This window comes from Carcharodon carcharias, chromosome 9 (genome assembly GCF_017639515.1).
Source record: "Carcharodon carcharias isolate sCarCar2 chromosome 9, sCarCar2.pri, whole genome shotgun sequence".
NCBI lineage: Eukaryota > Metazoa > Chordata > Chondrichthyes > Lamniformes > Lamnidae > Carcharodon > Carcharodon carcharias.
In genome coordinates, this window is record NC_054475.1 from 105,925,301 (window position 1) to 105,944,579 (window position 19,279).

General features: G+C 41.5%; 1 protein-coding gene across 1 annotated transcript in view; it reads left to right on the forward strand.

Annotated features, from left to right (window-relative positions):
• The window catches only part of dacha (dachshund a), a 400,809-nt gene that overhangs the window by 287,117 nt on the left and 94,413 nt on the right, over positions 1 to 19,279 (forward strand). The window contains exon 4 of the mRNA XM_041195643.1: positions 7,716 to 7,888. Within this exon, the coding sequence (XP_041051577.1) occupies positions 7,716 to 7,888 (173 nt within the window). The remainder of the gene's footprint in view (positions 1 to 7,715; positions 7,889 to 19,279) is intronic.

The window sequence follows — 19,279 nt, forward strand, 5'->3', positions numbered from 1 at the left end:
CCCCCACAACTTGGCGCTGCAACGGGGAGAGGAGCTGGCTGAGGATGAGATAGAGGAGGAGCTGCACATCTCCTCCGATGAGGATGTCATCAATAGTTTAGGGCAAAGAGATCCTCAGAGGAGACGATGACAGGGATGAGAGTGAGGAGGTCCTCGATGGTGAGGATGATGGTAATGAGGCCATCATGCTGGCCAGATAAGGCAGGCATTCGGGAGGCCCTCACAGCTGCTAGATTTGTAGAGGATGATGATGACATGCAGAGATGAGACACCATAGATCTTCACATAATCTATGAACGTTTGACTCCAGTCTGGCTGAAGGCAGCGCACATACTCTCTGTGATAAGGCTCCTGTCATGCAGATTTCAGGAGGATGATGAAGACATGCAGTGGGGACACTCCATAGATTCTCTCACAGCTCATGTGAATGTCTGATTCCTGTCTGGCTAATGGCAGCTCGCTTGAGCTCTGTGAACAGGGTCATATCATGGAGATGCAGTGGGGACACTTCACTTCTTTTGGTCCAATGGCATCCTTCATGAGCTGAACCCTTCAGGACCAAACTATCATTGGACTAAATGCTGATGGGATGGTGGGGGGAGGGGGGCGGGGGGGCAGCTGCACCTCAGTGGTGCTGAGAGCACACAGAGCAAATGAAGGAACTCTATTCCGCTGGCCCAGGACATTCTGTTAGCAATGATAAGCCCCATTGAGGTGCAGATATGACTCATGTGGCCAATGACAGTGAAGGCACACCACTGGTGTGCTAGGAAGGTTGCACAAATCACAGGGAAGAGGCCCTGGACTGAGATATCTGCCTTTATCTTGTGCAGGGACCAAGGTTTCACATTTGAATGACACTGTCGTCATAACAAGGAACTATAGGCAAGAAGACATTCTTTGGAGTTTATTAACAAAGTGAACACTATGTACAAATGATTAACACCCATGCCCAGGCTGTGCAACTACATCATCTTAACCTTCCCAGCACTGCTGCTACGTCTTGGTGCTCCACGGACATCCATAGCGGAGGTGGAGACAGCTTGCTGACTGCTACACCATGTCTGAAATGACCTTGATGGGTTTCCTGTAGAGGGCTGAGACCTGCAAGGCCACAGCCTGCTTTTGGGGTCCTGCGTGTGGCAGTGGCACCTTCCTCAGCCTGTGGAGGTGCTAGGGTCACAGGAAGAGGGGATTCAGATGGGCCGGACACTCCGGGAATCACCTGGGTGGATGGCCCCAGGGTGTGCTCCTGCTGATCCTCCTCCCTATGCTCGAGGGCCCTTGGTTGACTCCTTGAGGAGAAGGGGAGGCTGGAGTGAGATCAAGCTGCCCCACACCCCTCTCATGTTGACAATGCTGAAAGGCAACAATGGCATCGGCAATGGAGCTCAGCCTACGCAACAGTGCAGGATCCATGTCCTGGACCAAGGTCTACATGGTGGCTGTCATCCTACCAGTGTTGACATTGGTGCGTTGGCATGCTGGCGCTATCACCTCAGACTGAAGGCGGACGAACTCTTCCATCGTGCCTCGCAACCTGAGGAGTGTAGCGGACATCCCTTCCTGATGTTCCTGAGCTTGCCTTTGCAGCTCCAGCAACTGTGACATGACCGAGTCTAGAGGCTCCTCAACTGACTTGGACTCAGCAGATTTCTGGCCTCCAGCAATCCTCTGAGTGCTGGACCTGGGAAGTCCCTGCCTCTGCCTGCTGTGGATCAAACAGTGTGATGTGCTTGCTAGATTGTGACCCCGAGGTTATTCTAAAACTCGGTCCCACCGAGGTGTGTGTCTCTGCAATGGTGGAGGGTGTGGGTGAGCGCTGTGATGGGTTTTCAATTAGGGCATCGTCAGATTCTTCTTCTGAGCTTTCTTCGGGGCTCGAGTCGAGGACCTGGCTTGTAGACCCCCCTCGGCTGCTTCCCAGATGTGCCAGTGAAAGCAAGGACAGATAATTAGTGCATGGCAGGGGCCTGCAGAACAGGGGAACTCACTCACAGCATGGTTGTCTGATGGATGTTGCATTGCTGGATCCTCACTTCATCGAGTACCGCCAACCTCACCGTCAGCACAGGAACAGTCCAGCTGAATGACTCTACTCCCAAGGTCGGTGAGCACCTTGATGTCAGGCATTCCCCCACCAGTTTGGGACCTCTCCCTTTTGTTGTGTGCCAGCTTGTCCTGCATGAAGACAGATGGAGAGAGCGTAAGCAGGACACCTGCCAGGCCTGATGAGAAGGATGCTGGGCATGTATGAATGCTGAGTGATGCCATGGATGGGATGAGGATATGATCTGCAGGGCAGATGAAGGTTTGTGTGGGAGAGTGAGTGGTGATGTCCCTTGAGCTGGCAGTGAGTGAGATCCCTGTGGATGTGTGATGGGTTTGTGAGTGCAAGTTGAGAGCGATGAGAAGAGTGACTTACATTAGCGTAACAGAGGAGATCATTCGCCCTCTTTTGGCACTGGGTGGCTGACCTCTTTTGCAGGACATTTGCACTGACCACTGCTGCCACTGCCTCCCACGCTGGATTGGTGGCCTTGCTTGCTGGTCTTTGCCCAGAGTGCAGGTAGAGAACTTTACGGCGGGTCTGCACTGTGTCCAGTAGGTGCCTGAGGGAGGCATTACTAAATCTGGGGGAAGCATGTTTCCTCCCTTTGGCAGCCATCAGTTCCGAACAGCTTCCCATCACATGAAGAGTGCTATCTCTGTGCAGGGGCAGCCTTTAAATGTGGCACCTGGTTTACTGAAGGCCTGAGGTGATGATGGGGATGGGCAAATCAGAGAGTGCCCTGCCAGTGACCCAGTATGTCTCCTGGGAATGCATAGTGAATGAGGAGTGAATGAGGCGCGAGTGGGACGATACGACGTGTAAAATGCCCTTTTTCCCACCTGTGACCACATGTAATGCAAATCTGGAATGATTCCGCCCAATGTATTAAAGGATGTAAAAAGTCAGCTTCAAATTTCAGAAAGCCACAGAGAGTGGTTGGGCAGTGTGAGCACTTGATAAAAGGACCATTACACATTTCAGGAACCACACCCACAAAACTTTCAGAAGAGGAGGAGAAAAGTTGGAATAAAAACAGAATTAACACATATCTAAGGCACAGCCTGTGTAATTTTCATGTACCTTATAGCATGGTGACTAAATTGATTACGTATTAAGGCCAAAACAATAGAGTGACATCATGTAGCTCAGTTCATGTCACAACTTAAGCATACCTGTCAATCAGTGAAAATAGTCTTTGTAGCTAACCCCTTACCAAGAATCACAACCGTCAATAGCAAGCTCACAAGGAATTCCCTGGTCTGCTGGGATGGGAGGATTTATAGCCAGTCATAAACACAGGGATCCTCATTTTTAGCAGCAATTAGTTTAACACCCATGGGCCTCCTTGGGAACTCCAAACAACTCATCACATCATCAGTACAATCTGGTACATTAAAACACGATTCAAGCCGATTTGTAAACATTCTAATTATAGGGAAATGACTTGCATACAACTGCAAATTAACATTGTGATTTATATGCACCATATATCTTGGTGTGATATCTATATATAAACTGGATATTGTAGTGGGACAGAAGGTTGAATCTGTCTTCTGGTATTTAAGAGTATAGCCATGAATTGTAGGATACATTTATCTCTATGCTACTGAACTACCACTGTATAGTTGATCAAGAGCCAAACAAAGACCTACAGAAAGTTCTGTCGAAGGGTCATGAGGACTCGAAACGTCAACTCTTTTCTTCTCCGCCGATGCTGCCAGACCTGCTGAGTTTTTCCAGGTAATTCTGTTTTTGTTTTGGATTTCCAGCATCCGCAGTTTTTTTGTTTTTACCTACAGAAAGGTTGTTTTTATTGCTTAAATCGTTACCTTCACTATTCAGCTGCAGAAAGTTTACAATTACAGCTGAGCGGGGTATGACCTGAAATGAACGAGTTAGGTAGAGGACAAAGGTTCTGCCCATAAATTGCAAAAGAGGCCAATGGCAGACTTGCAAAAAATAAAGTTACATCAAGATTGCTCCTGCACAGGATGAATTTAGTCAAGTTGAAAAGAAAGAAGACATGTTAAGTTTCTTAGCATGCTGGCCTGGCCTGCTACAGCTACTGATTTGGCGAATAATAGTGTAATGGTTTGGGCTTTCCATCAACATTTTGTCTCGTTGACCTTCCTATTATAATGTTGTGCATGGATGAGTTCTTATTTACTGCCAGAACTGAACTCTAAGAGATTTGTCCAGTAATTATTCAATCCAAGAGGTCTTTGAAGGCAGAGCTGCCCATCATCTATAATTAAATGGTTGAAGCAGTTACACTGAAGTCTGATGAGTACTCATACTTTATGTGCCTTCTGTACACCTGTTAATGCTGCTACCATATACAGCTGGATTAGAATAAATCCGCTGTCACCAGTTTCCAGATCAACTGACCTGGTCTTGTCCCAAATATAATTACACACACAATTTTCACTTCTTGGCACGGGATTCTGGTATTGTGGAATCTGAGCTGAGGGAATTTGTGATGGAAGCTAGAACCTGTGTTTGGGCCCTGTTCACAAAGCTACCTCTGAGTTTACTTGGTGAAGAATGCAATGTGTGCTTTTTCTGCCTGCCCTCTAACAATGTTTGGGGACATTGTTGGGCTACTCCAAGAACCCCACTAGATATGTTTCCAATAGGCTCAGCAATACCTATATCCTGACAAAGCTCTCCCTTTGGTTATTTACTTCTCCGTCTATGATTGTCTCAGTTCAGACTGGATTTTGAATTTGATCTCCATAATAACCCTGCAACAAATAGTTCATGCTGGTTAAATGAGTGCCAAGAAGATGATTGGAGCAGTTGTAGGTGTGATTCTGGGCTGTACGTAGGGCTCATGAAGTAGGGACAGAATTGTAATGGACCTTTTGGTTCTGCATCTGCCAGTTTTGGATCACAAGAAGAGAATGAAGATTTATATGTTATGTCTGGCCTAACCAGGCCTGCAGCTGTCCCTCCAGGAGTAACAGGGTGGCCAAAATAAATTTCAATTGCTGCAGGATGTCTCAGTTGTACTGCTTCATGCGGGCTCCTTGCTTCCACTAGATTAAATGACCATCTCTTTGCTTGGTATTGGGGATGGAAGCATGGTGGGAGGTAAATAGCGAGTTGTGGCTCCGCCCCCCCCCGCCCCCCCCCCCCATAATGGCACTACAGAAATTTCTGTATTTTAGAACCCAGACCTCCACTTTGAAATCAAGAGAGGATAGCCTCCATTTATGTTCCAGATTCTTGAAATTAAGTCTGAATATTTTTTAAAGATTCCCCTATTTTGACATGGACTGTAACTTGCCAAACTAAACCAAAAAGACAACATGTTTTCAGCAATTAACTTTGTGCAGACTTGGCTGTTGGATTATTCTTTGCTGCCTTACAAATGTCACAAATCAGACTTTTTTGTATTGTGATTTCAGTGGCAAGTGGACTAATTACTGTATTCAGAGTACATCATGGTCCATTATAGTTCCTGTAGTAATCTAAGATACAAAAATTAAGGTTCCAAGCAACATCAAATGAAGGATAATATGTTCAATTGTAATTCAAATCTGATGGTGGAAACCAAGTGTGTGACTAGTTAAAACGGGCAGGTTACTGACCCATTCAAGATTTGACTATTTTAACCTGCACCATTCTGCTGTTGGATGCATCAGCTGCCTGAAGCAGGCAGGACCACATGAATTTATGCAAACTGAGGTATTATTCCATCAAAAGCACCTTTATTGAATTTGAACATACTTTAGAATAATAAGTTACCATTCCTCCCAAAACAATACAGCTTGTCCTGCTATCATCCTCATCTAAACTCTGTTGCCATGGGTACCGTAATTGGTTTATTGCATAGCTATAGAAGCTGATTCTTCTTGACGTACAGTTCCAAGTACAAAAAAAGTGGAACTTGTTATCTAGTATGAACAACACGTATAATGCTATGCATACATGAAGAGTTGAAAGATGTGCTAAAGTTTGCCTGAGGAGCTTTGCTGAGCTCACCTCAAGTAATCATACAAAACTTTACAATATTGCTTTGAAGATTTGCTCTACTAGAATACAACAATAAATAAACAGAGTTTTGATTAGAAGGATAATAATTTAGACCAATAATACCCCTTGGGTAGTTAGAGAAATACTTGGAAAACTGCTGGCAGAGTTAATTTTTAAAATGTTTTAGTGATAACTAGTTAGTTAGTCACCAACATTATTGCATTTTATCTGATTATTTTCCTGTCAATTGTCTTGGCGCGTTTTTCTATGTTAAGGGCATTGTGTAAATACTGGTTACTGCTAGTAACCTCTGATGATGAAATATGTAAACTACTACTGTTAGAGGTTCCAAAATGCCCTTTGATGAAGAATTTGCCTGGTGCCTCTGATCACAAGTGATTGCCAATCAAAGTAAACAGTGCCCAGCCAATATCAAGGTTAAGTTCAGAATTCAATGTTTAGTTATCGAATCAGGACTTCCAATATTGTGGGCCTGCATTATATAATTGCAAAAAATTGAGGAAAATTTGATTGTAATGGTAAAATTACAATGAAACTTTACACCAGCTATCTCCTTAAAGTTCCAATAATGTTACGTTTCAAAATTCAATGCAAATTGATCACTGTTTCCAAATCCACCCCATGTTAGAAATGGGGCAGATTCAGCAGCACTGAAAATAGCAAGCATTATCTATTGGATGTGGTACTAGTCCTTAAATGGTGTATAAAGTACACCTACTCTGTGGTTGGTTGTCTTTTAACTGTAATAACCATGACTAAAAACTACATTTAAAAGGGTGTTGATTTTTGTGCACGATAAAACCAAGAAGATTGCCACCATCGTGTAATTAACAACTTCCATAGATACATTTATTAGCCAACATTGTAAGTATATTCAATCCATTTACAGCACCATCACAATAAACCTTTTCCCTTTTTTCTAACCTGGCCCCAATTTAAAGTTTGCTTGAAAACAATACAGCCATTACAATGTCGGAGTTAAATACTGCATTATGCCAGGGAATGAGAAAGAAAAGCATGAGTATTTAAGGAGGAGAAACCAGAATTTCTTTGCTAATATCAGCCCTGGTACAGGACAGGATATCACCCATTCAATCAGAATTGTTATTTGAAGTTTTGCTATTGTTTCTTGCATCATCTTCAGTGGTAATATTAGTTATGACTGCCATGAAAGTGGCACCCAAGATGATGCACTTACTTGTATGTTCTCCAGGGAATGTCCTTACACAAAATTGTTTATTCATTCATGAGCAGACATGTAAAGTAGAAGAAGTAATAAGAAAAATGTATATTCCTGATCAATATAGGCCTCCTGGGTGGGTGAAATATCTTCTAAGTAGGTAGACAGGTTTTAAGGAATCATTAGATACTCCATTATTGAGATGCCAGTTAGAAGACAACCAGTCAGAACAAATGTTCAGAGGTATGACTTAATTAATAATTACACTACAACTGTGGAACATTAAAACATGTCTTAACATTTGTCATATATTTAAGAGTTGTTATCTATACTTGTTCCTTTCACTTTAAGATAACCGTGAAGTGTTAAATCAGAAATATAATGATGGTCCATTGTAACAGAAATATAGCAAATGAAAACAGGTCACATTCAAGCAGAAAAGAAAGACATTAATGCATACAACCTTTTTTTTCTATATGAAAGGATTAGAGTTGCCATTCATGATGATGCCCCACCCCCTCATCCCTGTCAGCCTACCTCCTGCATCGGTTACCATGGCAATGAGCCAGATGAGTCACCTCAGCACCATAGCTAACATGGCAGTGGCAGCCCAAATGCACAGTCCCCTTTCCCGAGCAGGAGCTTCTGTTATTAAGGTAAGACTGAAACCATTGTAATCTCTATGTAGAAATAAGTGGTAATCAGGATTTTGTTTTCCTTCATAATCAATAGCAAAATTGATGAACTGTTCTATTTTTATAAAGGCTGTTCCACATCCAAATGTGGCCTGACTTATCACTTGAGAATGATGGGAGTGAAAAACCTTAAAGCTCAAGGTTAAGTTGCAAGATAACAGAATACACCAAAAATCAGTTGTACTCTACTCTGACCTGAAATATGCAGTCTGTAAACTTGACTTTAAATCCAGGGTACAGAGAACTGAACATATACATATGCCTGATATTTATTAAAAAAAAACAACTGTTGGGCTTTTCCTAAATGAGCAACCAAGAACTACAGTCATATTTCAGTTCCTTTATCTATACTGGATCAGTATACTGTATATTTCATGGTGTAGTTAGATTTTTGAGATGTTAATTTCTTATTTTATCCTTGTTAATGGTCGCTATGCACGAGGGCAGTGGGAGTGGTGGGTAGGGTATGAAGGATAGTGTTAGGTATCCTTCAAATGGCTGATAGCTTAAAAGATTCTTTATTTTTATTTCAACTGTTACTTTCACTTCACCACAACCTAATTTTGATTTTTTGCTTCCCCACCTCTTGTTCTTTGCATCATTCAATGCATCTTTCCTAATTGAAAATGGATAGTAACACATCTGAACCTGCTGTTCTGTAAGTGACCCACAAGGAGATACACAGAAATGGTGTGGGCATCCTTGCTCTGCAATTTCCTCCTCCTGGTTCTAGGAATAGGTGTACTACCACCTTGAGGCAAAGTAGGAAAATATCAATGCTCTGGGTCATCTAAAGTTCTTAACGGTCATTCATTAAAAAGAAAGAAAACCTAGGGAAGACTTCTAGTATAACAGTATCCCCAACCACCTGTATAATTTGAAATAGAAGAACATTTTCCGAAGAACCTTCAATTCAGTGATTAATTATCCTCTCCTTTCAAGTACTCCCATCACTGTTCTGTTGATGAAAGTGTGTTGGATGTCTGCTCATGACTTGATGTGGCTTCCTGTAGTAATGCATAAGCTAACACTTTGGACTGGTTGGTCCAGGAGGTTGAACCAGTAAAAGTATGAGACACCCAAGACTGTCTGAAGTGTCAATATACAAGTTTGTAGATAAAGTTGCTTCATGATGTGTGGCCAATCCTGCAGTGCACATCTTCAGAATAGTCCCAGGTTTGAACAAAGTCAAGAATGGTCAGTCCCCATAGGAGACAAAGTTGGTTAAATTGAAACTATTGCTCACAGATGCATTTTTAAAAATAGATAATGCATTATATACGGAAAATGTTGCCCTTAGCCTTTTCTTAATTGTTATCTTAATTAAACTGCTGAGTATTGAATGGACTGTTTTTAAGAAAGAGTTAATGTACTGGATTTTGCTGGAGAAATAATGATGAATGCAGTTGTTAATGGCAAGGAAGCAACACTCCACGAGTTGTGACTTGCCATGAGTTTCTGGCCAATTTGCATTGCTCTACCATTAACATTGCAAAACTAGCATCTTTCCCTTGAAATCCTTGTGAGTTTCATGAAGTTGCTACATTTCTACATTAATTGTCCATTAAACCTACCACAGGAAGTTAAGTCAATAATTAGGAGCCTAAGTACCTTTTTGATTTGTTAATAACTGCCTATCAACCTCTCTGGCACAGAAAGTGAACTACTAAAAAGTGCATAGTCTTACTCTTTCGTGTTGTAAATTGCTGTTTTTAAAAGTGTCAAAATATTATTTTTTTCTTTCTTTTCCTTTGTCTCTCTTTTCTCATTCTTAATCAATTCTTTCCTTCCCTTTCTGTATCTGAACTAATATTGAATTTACCCACTCAATTGACCCCCTCCTCCATTCTTCCTGTCTATTTCTCATTCACTAGTTTTCTCATTCACCAAGGTCCCAGATGTACTGTTGCCCTCACTATGTCATTATCAACTCTTACTTTCAACAGTTTACAGGACAAAATGTTTTTAAGCTGAGGAGCACAGAAAAAAGTCTAATTAACCATGCAACAGAGATGCCCCACTCCAGCAAAAGTTGGGCCAATATCTGTTCTCAAATTTACTGAGTTAAGTCAATAATTAATTTTTACTTTAAATTAGAATTTTTGAAAAAAATAAGCAAACTTTTGCCATGACAGTTTGTCTTTCTAAATTATCTGTGTTAATTGTCCATCAAGAATAAAAGCCATGGCTTAATTGAACGCTAGTTATTGAGTTGTGGAATGTTGAAGGTCACTAACCATTGCAGTTCATTCTGTTTTGTGTCCAGCTGAGCAGGGTTGGAGCTGTCACTGTTAGCTGTTATAACTTATAGTTTTCATGACTGAAGGTTCTTTTTCCTCAGAGAGGATGATGCAATTGTGTCATGGATCTGTTGTATATGTTGTGGCAGAATTGTGTCAAGAACCTGCAGCAGCCATATCTTTCAAAGAATTGTTTGGGGGTAGTTACCATAAAGACCCTCCCTGATCCCCCTTTTTTTCCTCCCCCTTGGTTTTCCTGGCCTTTGTTACTTGTGGGTGGGGGTGGGGGTTTGGGGGGAGGGGGGAACTGACAGGTAACCAGTTCTCAGGCATTCTGAAGTTGCCACCAGGGGGCATAAGAGAACATCCAGTTTTTCATTCTTGCCTGCCTTCATGAGACCACAAATCTGATGTGCTAAGCTCACCACTGTACCATTCCAGCTATATTGAATAAATATCAATAGAACAGCTGTGTACAAAGAGAATACAACAGTTCAGGAAAAAGATCCACAGCTTTAGTGTTTAAGTGGGATGCACATCTGAATTTGGTCTTTATGTACATTACAACACAATGGAAAGATAGTTCCTTCTTGCAAAGCAATGGGTTCAGGCCTATATTAAAATAACAGAGTAATTGATAGCAGTCATAGATTAACATCACTGAGTAATTGTCCAGGCTATAATAGTTGACAGTTTTCAATGTTTAAAAATGGGAAATTGTTCATTTTCTTTAAATCTGCTGAGAATATGACATGGAGACCAAATCACAGCATTCAGATCATTTTGCAGTGCAGAAAGTATTTCCTGCAGAGGCAGGAAGTAATGTTGCAAGCCTTTTGGGGAATAGCATCATTGCTAGAGGCCAAAAGATAATGCCATTGCCTTAAACTTTATAAACCTGTCACAACTGGTACTGGCTGCTTTGATAGTTGGACACAAAAATAAAACCACCACTGTCTGCAATGGTAAGTGACCTTTTTATCCACAATCATAATTAGGGGTGAGCTGCCCTTTACCCATGACAGTGCTAATACTGGCATAACAACCTTTACATCATTAGGATTCCTGCTGGGAGAAATGAATACAATTTTCTTTAGTCAGGCAATCATATCCTTCTGATGAGATGTTAAATTAAAAGTCCAGTCTTCCTGTTCTGTTGGACAATAAAGCTCTATTCAATTTAGTGCAGACAGTTTTCCAAAGTTCTGGCCAAACATTCCTCTCCCAATAACATAAAATTAAACACATCAGCCTATTATCTATCTCATTGTTTTTTTTTTGTAGTGCAATGCTGGCATAGAATGCATGCTAAAGTCCAAAAGTAATTCAGTGTTGAAGTGCTTTCTGACTTTGTGATCCACTATAAAATGACAAATATTGTATCACCAATGTCTAACCAGTATAAACCAATACAATATTCATGCATCCTTTCTGGTTGTTCTTACCAGAGAAAAGGAATTGGGATAAACAGATTTGACATTTTTTCCTCCTTACAGCTAGATAGTTTCACACATGTATGATTACTTTCATCATTAAACTCTCATTGCTTAGTTTAATGTCATACCATTAGTCACTTGATTTATTTAGCAAATGATATAGTTACTTATCAGATTTAAAACAGGCTGCTACAGATAGTAGTTACCTAATGAGGCGCTGCTTGTAGGGCTTGAGTAACAGAATGCATGTCGACTCATTAGCTCACTGACTGATAATAGGTTTGTTTAGTTACATGCTTAAGCACAATTCCTAAACTATTCATGCCTTAAAATAAATAACAAGGCATTAAAATAGTTTCCTAGTCTCATATTTAAATGTTCCCCAAGGCCTGATGTTTTATTCCGTGATGCAGAGTCCCACTTCATCTCGGTATTTAGGAATAAATTTTTAAAAGTTTGTTTCCTCCCATTTTCCCCACCAATTTTCTCAACATCCGCTACTCTGAAGGCACCTAGCTGGAAGTTTCCCTTATCCAAGTGGACATCACTCATGAATGAACCTCAGTCATGAATATCAGCAGCTTATTTGACAGCGACTGTTCACAGCAGAGCTCAATTCTGTCCTCACTTGATAGTCAGACACAAATGACTGTATAGTGATCAGGAGCAGAATTCCTGGGCAGTATTTCCTTTCCTAACCAAGGACTTGCTGAGGTCAGTTTAATGGCCCCACTATTGGCCAACTCAGCATTGGGCTTGAATGTAGCCATGTCTGGTCTCTAAGATGTTATTACCCTCTGGCTTAAACAGCTGAACCATTGGAGTAGCAATCGGCATAGATTTGTCTCGTCTTGGCTCAATGGACAACACTCTCACCATTTAGACAGTTTGGATTTGAGCCCCACTCCAGAAATTGATGGTAAAATTTAGACTGACTTTCCAAAGTCTGGGGGCTGCACTATTCAAGGCTCCATCTGCCTAGTCTGTTGGCTCAGCTGGATCTTTAAGATCTCATAACCACTATTCAAAGAAAAACAGGAAGGCCTCCCAGTGTCCTGGCCGGTCACCACAAACAGATTAACTAGTCAATCATCTCAGTTATTCAGAAGCTCATGTTATAAGAAAAAAATGCCTCCGTAAGCCATTGCATTTCGAAGCATTTGTGGCAGACATGATAAGGCACTAAATAAATGCAGGTCTTTTGTTTTAAGCCCAGGGTAGATTTGGACTTGGATTCAGAAATAGTTGCAACCCACTTTGGAGACATGGCCATTGCACTTAGTTTGTTTTGGAAAAGGGAAATTCTTAGACAAATAAGAATGTCAATCCGAACTAACAAGCAGTCACCATAATGCATGAAGGAACAATCTAATGTTGGACTGAAGGATAGAAATTCTAAGTGGTGAAAGCTTTAATTAGCTAAAGTATTCCATTAAATAACAGAACCTATGCGCTCCTATGTAGGCTATGCTTAAATATTTAGTGCGCTACTCCTTTAAGAATACATACATTAGCGGTTTTCATATTTAAATTGCTGGAATGTGGAACTCTATCAGGGAGTAGCACCTGTTCACTGGCTAGATAGTTTATTAAAATAACACCATTTACTAATGTACTTCATTTTATACCCATTCAGGATATTTGTGCCAAATAGCCAGTCAGCTCAGTCTGCTAGACACAGGCTTATTTCCTGTGAGGGTCAAAAGGGTCATAATGGAAACACATGACCTCACTCCCTTTGTCGGCTGTGCATTGCCTGCAGAAACTTCTTCATTGAACACTATTTGTGATAAATGGGGCGTACAATGGACATATATTGGTTATGTTTGTTATTACACGGTTGGGATTTGATTTCACCCTTATATGACCCAAAATTAATTTCTGCATCCCCTGAGCTTGCTGCCGTGAGCAGAAGTTAACCCTTAGATCTATGACAGCTCTGAGGAATTCCAGTTTCCCTGGCTGGAACACTTAGAAATACATTCAGCTCACATTGAAATAAAGCCTGATATGTCAGGAGTAACTCTAAAAGAACAAAATAAAACACACAAAATGCAAATAAGGATAAATTTTAAATACTCTTACTGACCTTGTCTTCCTCTTCTCTTCATGCTCTTTTACCTTTGTCTACTTGTAGTAATTATGGTTTTATTTAGTGTGTAATATCCCTTTAAGAACAATACTTGTTAAGGAAAATAATATGATCTGTAGTAACCAATAAGAGAGTAACACAGGCTACCTCAGCAGGCAGTGTAGAGATGGAGTTGGAGTTGAAAGCACATGTGTAGTTGCTGCTGAATAGATTATAAATAAACTTAATATTTCCACCCAAGAAGTATCTTCTGATCAACTCTAGCACTAAAAGCACATCTTATCCACCCTACAACAAACTGGTGATGAGAATAAAACAGGATTGAGCAGAAGAAATCAAGTTAGAAAGAAATTGGCACTGTCACTCACCCAGCAATTGTGAGTGTTTAAGATGATTAAAAATAAAGGAAGATATACTCACCAGGTGTACGCTGTTGCTTTAAGTTAAAGAAAAAATGTGCCCTGATCCAAATTGCTGAGAAATCTTCCAAAGCACTCCTGACATTAAATAAAGGACAACTCTGTAGAAGACAACAAGAGACCCCGGAGAGAGGGCAGCTCCGCTGAAGGGAATGAGACCCCAGAGAGAGGGCAACTCTGCAGAAAGAACAAGAGACCCCAGTGGGTAGGCAACAAGAAATTAAACAGTTGAAAGAACAGTTGATTAAATGCAAAAGGAATGTGTAGCCATTCAGCAACATGAAGAAACAGTAGAATGGAAGCACAGCAGACGAAACACGAAGAGGGCTCAGGTGAAGCCTTGGTAATTGGAGAGGGCTCGGGGGAAGCCCTGGGAGTCATGTATAGCTGGATACAGCCAGAAGACAGGAGTTTGGATAAACTGCAAGGCAGTTCCATCTCAGTGAAGCTAGCTGTCTAGCAAAGAGCTGAAGAATCAGCTAAGTGATACCAAAGAGACTTTCGAAGCAAAAGTTGCAGAATTTCCCAAGAAGCAGATGGATAATGAAATTTTGGGAGACTCAGCTACTGAGCTCAGATAAGTTGAGCTTGCATCTGAGAGAAGTCTGGCCAATAATAAAATTGAAAAGAAGGCTGAGATTAAAGTCTGTGCTAGAAAGGAGAAGACACATAGAAAGAAGATACAGAAATACTAATAGGGCCTCCACCCGGTTAAGGAGAAAGTGAGAGCCATACAAGAGGCATTTGCGCTAACAAACACCTCAGAGCTCAATTATTCCTAGGAATGATCAACTATTATGGGCAGTTCTTACCCAATTTGTCTACAGTGCTGCCCGCCTGCATTATCTACTCAAGAAGAACTAACGTTGGTCTTGGGAGGCACCCCAGAAAGAAGCTTTCATAATGGTGAAATAATTGTTGCACTCGTCCAAATCAATTAGTGCATTTTGACTAGGCGAAAGAATTATTGCTGACATGTGATGCGTCTCCCTATGGAGTAGGAGCAGTGCACTCTCATCCGATGGACGACGGCATGGAATGGCCAATAGGTTATGTATCAAGAATGCTCACCACAGCGGAAAAGAGATACTTCCTCAAATGGACTGACTGAAAGGATCAAACATTCAAGGCAGGCATGAAAAAGTTAACTGGTAATTCCTTGGCAACCAAACTAGCACGCTGTCTTTTTCATTACAAGACTACCCCTCACACAACAAGTGTTCATCTGCGGAGTTATTGTTGAAATGCCGTCTCAGGATGAGATTGAGTATAATAATGCTGAATTTAGAGGTGAAGGTGGAAAGGAGTCAGGGAAGCCAGAAAACTAGACATGACTGGCATAGTCACGTGAGGAAATTTACTGTGGGAGAGCCCGTATATGTGAAAAATTTCAGGGAAGGATCAAAGTGGTTACCAGGTGAAATAAGTGCAGTGACTAGACCTCTATCTTACCAAGTGCATGTGGAAGGCCAGATCATCTGTAACCATGTGGACTATTCAAGGAAGAGAGAGACACATTACCAAGATTTGTGTACACCAATCATCATGACCGGGTCTGTGTGTCCTGTTGAGAATACGCAACCCAGGACTGACATGTCTGACATCTCTGTAAGAGTCGAGGATACAGAACTGCAAGTGCCCACCAAAGCACCTGATGTTCAGAAAAGGAGATTCCTGACAAAGAATCTGAAGTTGTGGAGCTGTGTCGTTCCATCCATACCAGGAAACCACCTGAAAGACTGAACTTGCAAATTCCTTACTCAGTGTCAATAATACGTTGTCTTGAAAAATATATACTTGTAAATATGATATGTATAGCCGAGTTAAAGGGGGAGGAATGTAGTAATTATGGTTTTATTTAGTTTGTAATGTACCTTTCAGAATAATACTTGTTATGGAAGATCACATGATCTGTGGTACACAATAGGAGAGTAGCGTGGGTTACCTCAGCAGGCAGTGTAGAAATGGAGTTGGAGTTGAAAGCACATGTGCAGTTGCTGCTGAGCATATTGTAAATAAACCTAATGTTTCCACCCAAGAAGTGTCTGCTAATCAACTGTGTCACTAATAGCACAATTCGGCCACCCTACTGAGGTCACCTGATCACTGCTTCCAAATATACTTCATCTTCCCTAGCACTATTTTCAGCCACAGAAGAATTGTATGGTACGAGCCTTCATTTCAGTTCCTCAGTGTTAAAAAAGAAATTACATTTCTTTTATTTTTAACTAAAATAACCATTCTATATTTCATTACAAGTTTAAAATATCCTTTTTGTGAGCTTCCTCAATTGCATCATGCATTTTGGAGGTGGGACAGACTTGGAAATAATTGGCTTCTTATTGATTGGGAGTCACTCAAAGCCCAGGATTTTGTCATGGATATAAAATGGGACAATTTTGACTAATCTCATCTGCGGGTGGATGGTGCCTGACTGAAAACCCTACTGCAGCAACTTTGGGAATCAAGCTTGCTCATGAGGTCATGTTTGCAAACACCATTCCCAAAAGATGCCATTTCATTTCAAGAACTATTTCAGCTGCAGTGCAAAATTGTCAATGTTTTCCATTTAACTTCATAAGATCTTCATTTTCCTCTTTCCAAAAAAAAAATGAAGATCCATTTTCTGTGAAATAATCATCTAACAGTTTTATACGAGCTTTTGAAACTGATGTTACACAACTGCTTGGTCTGGCATCATCCGTGGGAAGAGAAACAGAGCTAACATTCCGAGTCCATATGACTCTTCTGCGCTAAAGAGAAGTAGAAATATGATGGATTTTATACTGCTTAAAAGGGAATGGAGCAGGTGGAACAGAATAGTTGGTCAGGGATGGGTGGGAGCTCAGGAGAGATTGACAAAGATGTTATGGACATGACAAATGGAGTGTTAATGGTGGTTTTAAAGACTAAAGAAGGTGCTGATAGTAGCATAAAGGTAAGAAAGCAAAACAAGGGTCAGCACTCTGTGAAAGCACAACAGAGAAACAAGTGACAGATGACCCTGTAGGGTGGAGTGTTGGAACAAAGCATAAAAAATAAAAATAAATAAAAAATAGAAACAATAAATTAATAAATTTAAATAATTTTTTAAAAAATAGATTAAAAATCGATAAAGATAAAGGAGATAGTTCATGGTCTGAAGTTGTTGAACTCAATGTTAAGTCCAGAAGGCTGTGAAGTGCCTAAATGGAAGATGAGGTGCTGTTCCTCCAGTTTGTGTTGGGCTTCACTAGAATATTGCAGCAGGACAAGGATGGACAAGTGAACAAGAGCAGGATGGTGTGTTGAAATGGCAAGCAACAGGAAGGTCAAGGACTTGCTTGTGGACTGAGCGAAGGTGTTCCACAAAGCGGTCACCCAGTCTGCATTTAGTCTTTCCAAAGTAGAGGAGACTGCATTGGGAGCAGCAAATACAGTAGACTAAATTGAAGGAGGTGCAAGTGAAGCACTGCAACACCTGAAATGACTGTTTGGGCCCTAAGATGGTGAGGCAGGAGGACGTAAAGGGGCAGGTGTTGCACCTTCTGTGATTGCATGAGAAGGTGCGATGAGAAGGGGATGAAGAGTTGGGCACGATGGAGAAGTGAGCCAAGATGTCATAGAGGGAACAGTCCCTATGGGTGCTGACTTGGGGGCGTGAGAGAAAGATGTGTTTGGTGCAGGAGTCCCCCTTGTCCTCACTTTTCACTCTACCAGCCTCCACATTCAAAGGATCATCCTCTGCCATTTCTGCCATCTCCAGCATGACGCCATCTCCAAACATATCTTCCCCTCACTTCCCCCCCATCTGTAGCTTTCTGTAGGGACCGTTCTCTCCATGACACCGTGGTTCACTCCTCCTTGGCACCCAATTTCTCATCCCGTTCCCACGGCACCTTCCCATGCAACTGCAGAAGGTGCAATGCCTGCCCCTTTACCTCCTCCCTTCTCACCATCCCAGGCCTCAACAACTTCTTTCATGTGTTGCAGCAATTCGCTTGTACCTCCTTCAATTTGGTCTACTGCATTTGCTGCTCCCAGCGTGGTCTCCTCTACATTGGGCAAACCAAACGCAGTCTGGATGACTGCTTTGCGGAACACCTTTGGTCTGTCAGCAAGCATGACCCAGAACTTCCTGTCGCTTGCCATTTCAACACACCATCCTGCTCTTACGACCACATGTCCGTCCTTGGCCTGCTGTAATGTTCCAGTGAAGCCCAACGCAAACTGGAGGAACAGCACCTCATCTTCCGATTAGGCACCAATCAGCCTTCCAGACTTAATGAATTCAACAGCTTCAAACCATGAACACTCTCCTCCATCTTTACCCCTTTTTAAATCCATTTTTTAAATTTTCATCAATTTATTTATATATATATATATTCCCCCAGATCCACTTCTCTCTCCCCACAGAGCCATCTGTCACTTGTTCTTATGTTTTGCCTTCAGAGTGCTGACCGTTGTTCTGCTATTAACACATTCTACCATTTTACCTTTATGCCACTATCCACACCTTCTTTAGTCTTTAAAACTACCATTAACGCTCATTTTACAAAAATGTCATGGATACAAGAAAACCTCCCCAGAGCCCTCACCAATCCCTGCCTTCTATTTTGCTTCACCTGCTCCACCCCCATTAAAATCCATCACATTTCTACTTCCCTTTAGCTCTGAAGAAGTCATACAGACTCGAAACATTAACTCTGTTTCTCTCTCCATAGATGCTGCTGGACCTGCTGCATTTTTCCAGCATTTTCTGTTTTTATTTCAGATTTCCAGCATCCGCAGTATTTTGTTTTTTGCCTTCTGTGGTACCTCTGTCACATTATTCATTTTTCCTCAGCTGCCCTCTATTGCCTCTACTTTTCTCCTTCAGCCATTTGAGTGGAAAGTTGGATGCATAGTACTTACTGGTACTCTGTGTATTGAATACGTGTAGCTAGTATGTGTGGAGTGTTTCCATCTTGAAATGAAGCACTTCATCTCTATCAAAGCCTCCATCCAGCAGGTTCCCTAAAACTGCTGAATTTTTCTCATTGAATGCGCCAGAGTTTGAATGTCACCCAGGACTGGCATTCACATTTTGGTCTTTTTGGGAGTCCAGCAAGAGCTTGCGAATTGCTGTCCTAGCAATGTTCCTTGATCAACTTTATTTTCACTAGCAGAAACATTACGTTAGCCCA